The sequence below is a fragment of the Dreissena polymorpha genome, chromosome 1, assembly GCF_020536995.1.
Source record: "Dreissena polymorpha isolate Duluth1 chromosome 1, UMN_Dpol_1.0, whole genome shotgun sequence".
In the NCBI taxonomy this organism is placed as follows: Eukaryota; Metazoa; Mollusca; class Bivalvia; order Myida; family Dreissenidae; genus Dreissena; species Dreissena polymorpha.
Window position 1 is genome coordinate 107,455,518 of NC_068355.1, and position 13,937 is coordinate 107,469,454.

A 13,937-nucleotide genomic window follows, 5' to 3' on the forward strand; every position below is an offset into this window, starting at 1 on the left:
TTATGTAGAATGTCGGGTGGTGTATACCACGTTGAGTTTAAATGAACTGTGTTAATGTTCTTAAACTAAGTAAAATCGGGCGAGCGGATAGCGAAGTGTATGCATAGGTAGATTGAGTTAAAATTTTGAGAAAAACTGTAGAAAACTATTATAGTGCTGTCTGTAAAATGGAGTTGGACTAACGCTCATGATACAAAATGGGATCTGGCTCATCAAAACAAAATAAACCGCAAGAAACAAGGTCAGCACAGGGACAGCGTCACGATGCGTCACTTCCAGGTAGTTCCGTACCGCCCGCGGGGAGACCTGCGCGACCAGCCGGAGTCTCCATACCGAACGAGACTCAGGCAGACAGGGGGTCCACTAATAAATCGGAAGCTGAAGTGATGAAACCTTCTTTGCCTGGCGGAACTCGAGCGCTTACACAGGAACAACGAGCCAACAACAATACTCGAATAAAAAGGTGACCCATAATGACTGTTAAATAATGTAACATTCACGTAATGTACTATATAAATAAAATATTATTGCGCAGCACAGGCTATTATTTTGTAACATTATAGATATGTGTATGAGTGCAAATGTACTGTTTAAACCAAATTGATATATTATGAAAGTTTCATAAACACAAAATTATACCGATGCGAACATTTATATGAAAAAAGTTTAATATCATATACATTTGCAGCACATTTGTGTTGGTATGTTAGGTACACACGTGTACGTGTACTAATTTGAAGAATCTTCTAAATAAAGTTAAACAATGTTCATTAATACATTTGATAAAACAACAACAGCAACATCAAACGAATGCGCGATGCCCCGCCTTTGGGTCATCAAGTGTTGCAAGTCAAATCGAGTTACATGTATGTTAATCGGTTGCAAGTCAAATCGAGTTATGTTACTCGATTTGTTTTTGCATCAATATGCGTTTATGAGGAAATATAAACCCTTATTTAGTTAATCCAATTTTTAAAAGGACAAATATATACTGGTCACTTTCATGTATCGTGTGACATTTTCTGTGTAATTGACCAAATCAGACTATTTTATTCATTGAGACTACGTTAAAGGTAAACGGGTTTTTTCGTAATAGTTTTTCGATCAGCTGATATTTTGTAAACATAACCCAATAAAGGCAGCGAGCGTTGTCGGGGAGCGTTGTCATAAGCATTTACCGACATGCCGTCTAGTGAGAGAGAACACGGTATTATGTTGCATTGAAAATGTGTTACTTACACATATATAACATGCACTATTTACCTTAAGTAAAGGGATTAATTGTACACAAAGCAATCACCGAAGACACAACGATTAAATCAAAACCGACTGCTTGAGGGAGATTTGTTTCAGCTCGATTATTCACCGAATATTTTAGTCGTGTTCTGAGAAAACTGGGCATAATGCATGTGCGTAAAGTGTCGTCCCAGATTAGCCTGTGCAGTCCGCACTGGCTAATCAGGGACGACACTTTCCGCCTTAACTGGATTTTCGTGTAGGAGATAATTCCTTTAAACGAAAAATACCATAAAAGCGGAAAGTGTCGTCCCTGATTAGCCTGTGCGGACTGCACAGGCTAATCTGGGACGACACTTTACGCACATGCATTATGCCCAGTTTTATCAGAACACGAATCATTTCTATCTATACTACTGGTATTCACCGAAATGTCGTCGTCGGCCAACGCGTTATTCTTTCGTTGAGGTTAACGTGCAACATCTGTATTCGACTGTTTTTACAACATGCATTAAATTTTAACTTCACATAATGTGTTCGATATCATTGTGTGTGGTCACTGACCAAGTTCCATAACTCTGACATGATATCAAGCAGAATTATGGTCTCTTTTCATACTAAAATGTTGGTTAAGGTAAATGTTCAACATTTTTTCGTATCATTGTAATTAATACATGTGATGATGATTGACAGCCGTGGCGATCGGACGTGTTTTTGCAAAGCTCTCGATAAAAAACCGATAATGTAATTACCTGTGATTTGCGGGTGATGCAGTCTTAGTGTGATATAATGGAGTTAATTTTATAGCTTTACTGGGCGTTATTTGAATGTGAATGTGAATGTGAATGTTATTTGAATGTCATTTGAAGCAATCATATAACCTCTGTCTACATCTGCTGAAGATATATGACGCTGCTTAATATTGAACTTGATCATGGGCAAGCGTGCGTGCAAGTGTACGTGCTAAACTGTGTTTATTGTCTGTGCCAAGTGTCTGTGCTTGCCTTAGTGCGTGTTTGTTTTTGAGTGTGACAAAGTTGGGACTAGTACCATATATTTGGAATAAAGCGGACTCGATCACTAGAGGTATGGTTGTGTAAATTAGCATAAGAACTATTCTACTTGTATATCCTGCTCCACAATTTAAGTCGAATAGTACTGCTGTTAATAGCCAAATGCCACTGGATACACCAGTTCGTCAACGGCAAGCTAAACGTATCCTCAGTTCACCTGACTCTGAATTAGTTACGGACCATAAACGCGCCTCATACGCAGAAGTAGTTATGTCACCGCCCAAGACATCAACTGAGGCCTCGTCAGGTTCCTCTACAAGTTCTATACCAACCATAGTGCTATCTGACGAATCAATGGCACAAATATCTTCTCTCCTGGTATCTACGTTTAAAACACAAATTGAGTCAATGGTGGAACAAATTGCTAACAGTGTTTTCTCAAAACTAACATGCAAATTGGAGTCTCTAGAAAAGGCAAATGAGGACCTCGCTAAAGAAAACGCTGATCTAAAGTCTAAGTTATGTTCACTCGAGACCACAACAGACCACCTAGAACAATACTCTCGAAGAAACTCAATCCGTATTTCGGGTATTAAAGAACTCCCATCGGAAAATACTGACGAGATTGTGCTACAAATTGTTAAAGCCGTCGGCAGTGATATCGTCCTAGGCGACATCGACCGGTCCCATAGAGTTGGAAAGCCGAACCCCCGGAAACCGCGTGATGTCATCGTTAAATTTGCCACTTACCGGGCAAGGCAGAAAGTCTACAGATCCCGCGCGTTGCTAAAAGACAAGGGGTACCCAAACACGTTTATTAACGAAGACCTTACGCGAAGACGAAGTTCGATGCTTTTTAAAGCTAGACAACTCGTGAAAAATGGTACTTTCATTGGGGCCTGGTCGTCCGATGGCAACATCCTTGTTAGAGACGCGGACTCCAAGATCCACAGAATTGACAGTGAGCGTGACCTGGAGTCGCGGTATTAGTAATTAGCTAATACTATTTTATTGCAAAGTCTTATTACTAAGACGTTATTTCATTAACAATTTACTAGTATGCCTATTACACAGGGAATGATAAGACCAAATTGAATATGAGCAGGGTTTTTTTCTTTTTCTTTTGAATTACAAACACAGATATTTTACTCCATGTCTGATAAGTATTATGGCCATCTACGCAGTGTTATTTTCTTTTGTTTTGTCTTTCTTAAACGTGTAGCTTATGTGCCTTTGTGCTGTGTTGTACATGTCAAAACTCTTCTTGCTATCCGTGCACGTTTTTTCTGCAGTGAGCACGTTTTACCCTACTTGTTGTTGTACTATTAAGCTTTAGATAGTATTGTCACGCTGTTCACGTTTCCTATTGAATTGATATATATTTGCTTTCATCCGTAAAATTATTTTTACGCAACCACTCCTTTTGTCATTACAAATAATTACTTAGAGTTCACCTTAATTGATTACACAGGGAATGGTGAAACCAAATTGATTATGTGCAAGGTTTTTCACTATTAAAACTCTTCCTGCTATCCGTGCAAGTCTTTTCTGCAGTGAGCACGATTTACCCTACTTGTTTTTGTACTAATAAGCTTTATACAGTATTGTCACGCTGTTCACGTTTCCCATTTAAATGAGATGTATTTGCTAACACCCTAGGGTTATTTTTACGCAATCACTCCTTTTGTCATTACAATTAAATTTTGTAGCGTCTACTTTAATTTATGTCAGTATGTCACTGGCTTTGTGGCCAGCTCACCGGTAAACACTTCGCACTCTAGCAAATAATTATAATCCAAAACGGGAGACAACCACAGCCGAATCTAGAATGATTTAAAATTAAACTCATGGATTAACCTTCCCTGGTGTGATATCCAAATGTGTCCAAATTGCTTTTGTCCAAATGACTTAGTCATTACGGAACCAATTTAAATTTTAAACGAAAATACCGCGATCTGAAAGGTCATTTATTTGCACTTTTCTTTTGCTGATGTAATTCTAATCGAACTATTTATCTTGCAGCTAGTCGACTTGTCAACTTCATGACTCGTTGTGACTTACCTTGTTATGAAACTCTTCAGCTTAAAAGCACCATATTATTACTAAATGTCCAATGTATTGAACATACATATTGAGCACTACTATGCTGCAACCATCCGCTTTTTCATTTATCTCGTATGATGTTGTGTTGTTTATCAAAGCTCATTTTATTTTTCAACATCTCATTTTGCTTTCCAATTACCATTTTTCTATTTTGTTATGCTTTTTTCTCAGTCCTGTCCAATTCATTTATTAAGGCTATGTCGCTGCCAACTTATCTTGTTCTACAGCCTGGTTGGTTTAAACCCCCTGTATTGTTAACATTACTACCCAATGGGTAATGACGTTACTCAATACAGAATGGCTGTTGGAATTTTTAATTCAAGTGTAAGGATTTGTCGTCATAAGTATACTATCAATTATGATTTTAATTATGTATTGATTAAATTTTTGTTGAGTCTTCAAAGATTATCGCAGTTAACAACTTACAAATACCTAAATTCGTTGTTAGTATGTGCGATTATTGTTGTATGCGCTGATATTATTTGTTTTATTTTACTTCTGTCCGGTGATGTCGAACCTAATCCAGGCCCTTATAACGGTACCTTGGATCTACTTCACCTTAACATAAGATCGTTGCGCAACAAACTTGAATTTATCAAAGATAATTTACTTAATTATGACATAATGTGTTTTACGGAAACCCATTTAACCGAGGTTATCACAGACGAGCAGATTTTAATTGATGATTTTTATCACGAATTATTTCGAAAGGATTTCTCGAGTCATTCAAGCGGACTAATTGTTTATGTAAAACAATCATTATTATCGAGGCGTATTCTCGACCTCGAAAATCCCCGTTTACACACAGTTTGGCTAGAAGTTAAATTACATAATTTCAATACTCTGGTTTGTTGCTTTTACCGGCCGCCTAATTCTGATGTTACTTTTTGGAATGATTTTGAAATCATGATTGATAAAGCGCTTGATTTAAACAAGAACGTCATCATGCTTGGGGACATAAACGAAGACCAATTTAAACCCAATGCTCGCCTCTCTCAATCAGTTTCCCTGTATAATATGCACAACGTCATCGCTCAAGCGACAAGGATCACCGCAAATACTGCTACACTAATTGATCCGATATTGATCTCGGATACCATTTCATGCTTGAACAGTGAAGTAATAGTTATCCCTCAAACTGTTAGTGACCATCATGCTACTGCCATTCATGTTACAATTCCTTTAATAAACAGCAAACCGATTCAACGAAACATTTGGTTGTATAAATATGCCGATTTCGATCGACTAAACAATCTTATTACACATACAAACTGGGAATTTATCCATGATTCTAATGTAAATGAAGCAACTGTTATGTTTACCAACAAACTTATCGAACTGATGAAACTTTGCATTCCAAACAAACTTGTCACAGTGCGCCCTAATGACAAACCATGGTATGATTCTTCTATTAGAACAATGGCTCGTAAACGAGATAGACAAAAACACATATCCATAGACAATCCTACTTCTGCTAACTGGAACAAATATAAACAATTTCGAAATAAGGTTAATAACATGATAAAACATGCGAAAGAACAGTTTTATTCTAACCTAGAAACATCTCTTGATGAACTAAATACTTCAAATCCAAAAAAATACTGGAAAACACTAAAGCAACTAATAAAAACAAATTCTCATCCGAATTCGATACCACCTTTACAGTCAACGGACTCTGACGGCAATCTTATTGTACATTTGTCAGATACCGACAAGTCAAACTGTTTAAACAGATACTTTGCCTCTATTGCGTCGTTGAATGACTCAACCGGTGTTCTTCCACAATTCTCAGATATCTCTAACGCAAAATTATATAACCTGTCCATATCAGAATCGGAAATTATAGATGTTATTAAATGCTTAATAACCAATAAAGCCGTCGGTGGTGACCTTATAAGTCATATTGTCCTTAAAAAAACGTGTAATTCTATTGCTAAGCCTTTGTGTATCCTCTTTAACAAATCACTTAACGAAAGTACATATCCCGCCCAATGGAAAGAAGCGATTGTAATGCCTCTATTTAAAAAGGGAGAACCGAATAATCCTTCTAACTACCGTCCTATCTCATTGTTAAGTTGCGTAGGCAAGCTGATGGAGAGGATAGTTTATAAACATTTATACAACCACCTTCTTGCTAACAAACTTATATACTCCAACCAGTCGGGCTTCTTAAAAGGTCACTCCACAGTCGCTCAATTAATCGACATTTTTGATCAAATAACGAAAGGTATTGATGAAAAGAAACTCACATGCATGGTTTTCTGTGATATTTCTAAAGCGTTCGACCGCGTCTGGCACACAGGACTACTCTTCAAACTTAAACAAAATGGATTTGATGGTAATTTACTTAATTGGATAAAAAGTTATCTAGGGAGTCGCACTCAAAAAGTCGTGGTTGGAGCATCAATATCTCAAACGTTAGAGCTTAATGCCGGTGTTCCACAGGGATCTGTTCTAGGCCCATTATTTTTTCTTGTTTATGTAAACGACATAGTCAAGCACCTTCAATGTACTGCCCGCCTTTTTGCCGATGACACTTCCCTCTCATGTACTACCTCAAATATATATAACATTGAAATTGTTCTGAACCATGACCTACAAGTTATAAGTAACTGGGCAAAACAATGGCTTGTAGATTTTAATCCACATAAAACCGTGGCTATGTTGTTTTCATCACACCATGCTGTTCCCCAACCACATGTTTTATTTAATAATGTACCGGTCAATTTTGTAGAAAACCACAAACACCTCGGTCTTACACTCAGCTCAAACGGCAAATGGCACGAGCATATCACTAATATAGTAAAATCGTCATCGAAAATACTTGGAATTATGCGAAAAATTAAATACACGGTCTCAAGAAAAACATTAAATCAAATTTATATTTCCCACCTACGACCACTACTTGAGTATGCATGTGTCGTTTGGGACGGATGTGCTCTTTACGAAAAAGAAATGTTAAATAAAATACAAAATGAAGCGGCAAGAATAGTCACAGGTCTCACAAAATCTGTTTCTTTGTCTAACTTGTATTCAGAAATCAACTGGCATAGTTTAGCCGAGCGTAGGAAGTATCTAAAACTTATACATATGTACAAAATTCACAATGGCTTATGTCCAGACTACTTACAAAATTTACTACCAGCAACTGTCTATCAACAATCTGCTAGGAACCTGAGGAACGCAAATGATTATGTAATCGTTACTAGAAGGACGGAACTTTACTCACGCTCATTTATCCCGTCGGCTATAGATCTGTGGAACAACTTACCTCGCGACATAAGACTGTTAGATTCTCTATCAAGATTCAAAACTAAATTGAAACAATTATTTCTCCCAAATGTCGAAACTCCTTTATGTTTTCATACTGGTGATAGAAAATCGTCCATTTTACATGCTCGACTAAGGAATAACTGTAGCGATTTGAAATTGCACTTGTTCATCAATCACTTAGAACCTTCACCTTTATGCGTATGTGGAGAAGTTGAATCAGTGTATCATTTCTTTTTTATCTGTCCACGCTTTTCTGAACAACGTACTACTCTTTTTGAAACCCTACACGCAATTGAACAAATAAATTGCAATACAATGCTTTTTGGTAATGACATGTTAGATAATGACACCAACTGCTTCATATTTAAAAATGTTCAGATATTTATTAAGACGACAAAACGTTTTTTATAATGTTGTTGTAGCGCATAGTTATGTTTATTCTTCTGGACAGGACTTCACAATCTCAAGGTTGTACTGTATGTTTTATTTCCAATGCTTTACAAACCATGATTTTCTTTTGTATTTTACTTGCGCACTTGTATTTTGCTTTCTTAATACAAATGTAATCTTGACCATGTAACTTACAGCTTTTCAAAATCACGCTATCGTCACGAATATATGCAATGTAAATAACAGAACAGGGAAAGACCACCAATAATGTTGTTAGAACTTTAGGTCCTACCCTTTTTTCAAAACAGTTGTATTTCTATATATGTTCTGTAGTTGTGTAACTATTTTGGAAATAAAATATGTTTAAACCAATACATGTGATCAGGGTTATTGTGTGAGGTCATCGACGAAGTTCCATTGGTCAGACAGACAGGTCTGACCTGCAATTTAGCAGAATAATGTCCATTTCTTGTACAAGATTGTGAAATATTGAAAACAATTACATACATCAATACTTCAACTTTAAATAATTATCGTTAAACCACGTCTTTTCTACTGAATAAAAAGGTAAATGTGCACATGTTTCTCGAACGATAGGTGTAAAAAACCTTGGCGATTTAAAAACTAAAGTTAATCAACAACGTTTTTTTTTTACATCGTTCCCGGTAAGAATGATATAATCCATCAATTGTAGTGGACGTAGATATAAATCACTCACGTTTATTTGGTTTACGCATTTTTATTAACTGAAATAGATGATATTTATGACTACAATGTACGTCACAGAAAAACTATTATTCTGTCCCGTTAGTTATATGAGATTATCTAATACTTGGATGCCCGTAATATTGGGCGATGATGGTTATTACAATATTTCAAAAATTTTAAAACCATCTGAAAACTTCATTGAAAATTAAAGGTTTTTCTGATTTGTTTGTAAATGGCAATAATGATCAACAAAGATCTCATAATTTATGTACCCCTATACTTGATTTTGATACTGTTTATATGTATTCGGTATTATTTACCGTTTCATTTTACGTAAATAGTCATAAACGTAGTGGATGTTCTGATGTTTTTTCCCAAAGGCATTGATACAATATTTGATGTACAATAAAAAATTGTCCTGACAGCTTCAATCATACTGCAGCATTAAGTTAAATTATACATGAACTTAATTTCATACCAATTAATGTTCATACTTCTTTCGGCGATCCGATCAGTTGCTGAACTTTTTGTTGCCAAATTTTCGGCTGTTATTTTTTCATGGGCTTTATCGTTCGTCCGTTCAAATTCATTTAAATTGATACGATCTGGTCTTTGTATTCTTAAATGACTAAGAACTATTTCAACTGACTCACCTGTATCTGTCAATGTGCTTTCTTTAGCTTCATCATCGGCTGTTAGTATTTTACTTTCCTTGTTTTCTATCCTCTTCTACCTGCGTTTTTGAAATAACCAAGACGACTAAAAAGCAAAAGATTCATCAAATTATTTTTGAAGCATTCATTGCACACACAGGGTGCATTCTGATTGACATCTTACCATCTGAAGCCGCCAAGTATGCATGTATTATTTTTTTTATCTTTTGTTGTGCGTTGTTGTTAACCATTAATGCTAGATATGTTTGAAGGAGCGATATTCAGAAAGCGGTTACGGGGAACTTATTCTCTATCGTGAAGGATACGAGTCAGTTATAATCGGTGTATTAATGCGCTCGCCGACACTGATCCTTGTTATCAATACAGATATGATGACTCTCAGAATGCGCTGTGTAATAACTAGGGATGGCATCGAATACCTATATCGGTATTCGAATATTCGCAAATCCATTCAATCGAATATTCGCATAAAACGGCTGGTTGGATATAACTTCTTTTACTCAGTTTAGTATCCAGTTGGGATATTTAATATAAATTGACACAGAAATACAATTGAATATACAATTGTTGTGTTGAGAAATAGAAAGAAAATGTAGCTTAATTGTAAAAACAAACTTTGGTAAAGCCTATTTAAGCGAAATATATCAGAAAAGAGTGAAACTTGTTCTGTGTTAACTTCCATTCCTTTGTAAGTTATATCTGTATGCTGAATACGAGGCTGTTTGTTAACGTTGCTATCAAATAATTGTATCGCTGTCGGCTAATACTATGACCGATACTGTAATCGGGCACAAATAGAAGAGAAAATTTCATGTTATATCATTTAATTTTTTATTAAAATTTTAAAGTAACGATTGCGTGTACATTTTTATAAAGAAACATATCATAAGGCATGCAAAGTACCCCTAATATTCAAGAGCAAATATAAGGAAAAACATCATGTCATAGAATTTTATTTTGCTTTATAACGTACTTTAATGCCAAAACGACACACTTTTCTCTTTTTTCGCGCTGAACCATTGATGCACTTTCTTTGCAAAATCAACAAGGACAATACTAACACAAAGTCGTATTTTTCCAAACGAGAATAATGTCATATGTCGTTGCCTAGCCGACCGATGCCGGTTAGAAACCAAGAAGCCCGTCGTAGGTTACGTAAAGCGATCCTCGATTTAGCACGGCACGTGCCAAATTTCATATAAACAGAGAAAAAATCGTCAATGGGTTATTCTGGAATAATTATGGGCGGAGCTTATACACTGAAAGCACGCGCTGTAACTAAACAAAACCAAAACATGCCGATACATTTTCCACCAGCGTAATAATCCGGTATTTTATGAACGAAAGTCGGAGATCTGATCGATAGATCAGCTGAAATATAAATTATGCGCAAATTGAGTAATTCACTCATTTTAATGGCTGTTCATACTGTGGCCACAGAAACTTAATTATTATTCGCCATTCAAATGAAGCCGTAAATTGGCACCCCATTGACAAACATCAGTTCGGGGCCTTTCTTAGAGTGTGTATATTGCATTGCGCAACCAACGCTGATACGGGCCGCGTTATCAGTTTGACCAGGTATGTGTATTAACGCACTAATACACATACCTGGTTTGACACGGAGAACGTCACATCAGACATCTTAATCCCAAGTGATTTCGGTAGCCAATTTGTAAGCGGCTCGCAGGTCATTACATATTAAGGCAATTACGTTTGGAAAAAAATGCGAATATGCGAATATCAATTCTACTATTCGAATACTGACCACTCAATCGAATATTCGAATAATTTTGCCATCCCTAGTAATAACACCTAATTGTTTGTAAGTCTTTTCTCACAAACAGTCTGTTTACGTTATTTGTGTTTTGATTAAAAATAAGTGTATTAGTACCAAAACTATTTTGGTAAACAATGTTATTCCGTTTTAGTGCACATGCGCGACGAAATGACACGAAACAGCTGGTACGGAGGATGGAGCAGGGTGCGGAGTTCGAGGAAGAGGTTGACAGTGAGTGACACATGCCTTATAAGTCATTCTTATGGCAATCTTTAAAATCAAATTGTTCATATAAAATGAACAAACAACGGCAAAACAGGTTTAAAAAAAACTCGCGCGGTCATTGTCGGTCAGTATATTTTAAGAATGTGCGACTCAACATAATGATCAAATTGAAATGATTTCCTTTTCAAGTGCGTATTTAGAATGTAAAAATTGCACTCCGCCTAATGGTGACGTCTATATACTCATTTAACTCCCCTTTGTGTCTTTGCGTGCAGCCATTCTGGGCCTGGACCGGATGAAGACACGTCACGAGCTGAGGCGCGAGAAGACTCTTCACCGGCTGGGCGAGAGAAGGCGCTCCTCCAAGGCGTTGCTAAGCTTCAAGAACGCCGCAGACAAGGTGCAGTTATGAGTACACGTACATACGCTGATATACCAATACTACCCCTGCATAAATGGATATATACTAGTACTACTCGTAAACATAAGTGGCTATACCAAAACAACTCGTTCATAAGTAGATAATTAATAAATCGACATGCTAATATTACTCATAGATGGGTAGATATAGCAGTACTTCTCGTACATAGGTAGGTTTTACTTGTAATTAAGTTGTTATACAATTACTACTCGTACATACGTAGATATTCCATCACTACTCGTTCATAAGTAGACATGCCAGTACAACTCGTGCATAGAACTCATTCATAAATGGGTATACTAGTTGCACTCATACAAAACAAGATATACTAGTAAGTATTACTCGCATATATGTAGATATAACATAGTACTACTCGCACATAGGTAGATATACCAGTAATTTTCGTACATATGTAGATATACCAGTGCTACTCGTACACACATTGAAATGCCAGTAATTCTCGTTTATAAGTAGGTATACCAGTTTTACTCGTTCATAGTACTCGTACGTAATTAGATATACCAGTACTACTTGTACATAAGTGCATATACCGATACTACTCGTAAATAAGTGTATTAACCTGTACTTTTCGTACTTAAGTATATATACTAGCACTTATCTTATATAAGAATGCATTTATCGCATTAATTCTTTATATTTTTTGCTCTGAACAAAAGCTTATCACAAAACATGGCATACACACTATATTTAACAACGAATTATGTTTGAGCTAGATTACTGGCGCCAGGAAGCATGATACCGCTAAGACGCCTCTTGATGCCATCCTGCAGGGAGATCTGTCGGCCGAGTGTCCATCAACAACCAAGATCGTACGAATATTTACCAGCAGCACGTTTACAGGTATCATCATCACCATCATCATCATCATCATCATCATTATCAAAAACATCATCATCATCACAAACACCACCACTACCACCATCACCATCGTCATCTGCGTAGTCGTTATAAGCAGAGAATGAAAATGAGAGCAGTGTTTCAGATACACAGCACGAGAGGAATACGCTAATGAGGTTCGGATATCCGGTGCTGAAGGCTTGGTGTCAGCAGCTCGGCTACGACTTCCAGGTGGTGGACATGCGCTGGGGCATCCGGGATCAGGCTACCGACGACCACATGGGCACCGAAATCTGCCTCAAGGAACTACGCATGTGCCAGAAACTGTCGACTGGACCCAACTTTGTGGTACTGAGCATTTTCGCTCATTGGGTCATTGTCAACCTGAAATGGCTTGAAGTCCCCCGGAGGTGACTAGAAGCCGATTCTTGTCACCCTAGGGTGACTTCTAGCCGATTCATGTCACCCTGATGTGACTTCAAGCCGACCGGGTGACTAGAATCGGCTTGAAGTCAACCCAGGGTGACATGAATCGGCTTCCAGTCACCCTAGGGTGACTTCAATCCATTTAAGGTCGACAATGACCCAATGAGAAGCACTTACCGCTGTATTTGTATGCAAGATACCAGTCCTGGGATACTTAAAGACAAGAGCTTTGTGGATTGAGTATTCAATTATGACTATGAACATTACTCTCACTCTCGAAATTACATTCACCTTAAAAATGTGTCGATAAACAGTGCGTGTTTGAATGACTTCCATTTGGTGGAAATTTTCACTGTAAGACAAAGATTACGCTTTAAATTTGTATAATTTTCAGGCCTGTTGTGTATAAGAAACCAAACGGCAAGTACTCACGTTTCATTCATTGCAGTCTCTCATGTCCCATAAGTATGGCTACACCGACTTTCCCCGATGTATAGACGCGCGAGAGTTCGAAACCATCATGGATGAGATAAAATCTACAGAGACAACGGCGTTGTTCAATAAGTAGGTACCGTCCAATTTGAAACACAAGATATTAAAATGGGCGTACAAGACATTCAATTTGAAACACATGAAACTCCGATGGACGTACTAGAATTCAATATTATATAATTTTATGTTGTAATGGAACATCATCAAAATACTGGAAAAGGATGACTGTGTTAACGTACTTGTGTTTTGCGTACGTACTTGTGTTTTGCGTATGGTTAAACAATTATACGTTACAAGCATGGAACCAACTAATAATATTACATGAGCATTGATTGTTG

At 37.0% G+C, this 13,937-nt stretch overlaps 1 protein-coding gene across 1 annotated transcript in view; it reads left to right on the forward strand.

The window, feature by feature from the left end:
• Window positions 1-13,937, forward strand: part of LOC127843193 (uncharacterized) — a 32,668-nt gene continuing 18,731 nt past the window's right edge. The window contains exons 1-6 of the mRNA XM_052373060.1: window positions 1-463; window positions 11,329-11,408; window positions 11,678-11,802; window positions 12,558-12,684; window positions 12,827-13,029; window positions 13,556-13,671. Of these exons, the coding sequence (XP_052229020.1) occupies window positions 198-463; window positions 11,329-11,408; window positions 11,678-11,802; window positions 12,558-12,684; window positions 12,827-13,029; window positions 13,556-13,671 (917 nt within the window). The 5' untranslated portion in view covers window positions 1-197. The remainder of the gene's footprint in view (window positions 464-11,328; window positions 11,409-11,677; window positions 11,803-12,557; window positions 12,685-12,826; window positions 13,030-13,555; window positions 13,672-13,937) is intronic.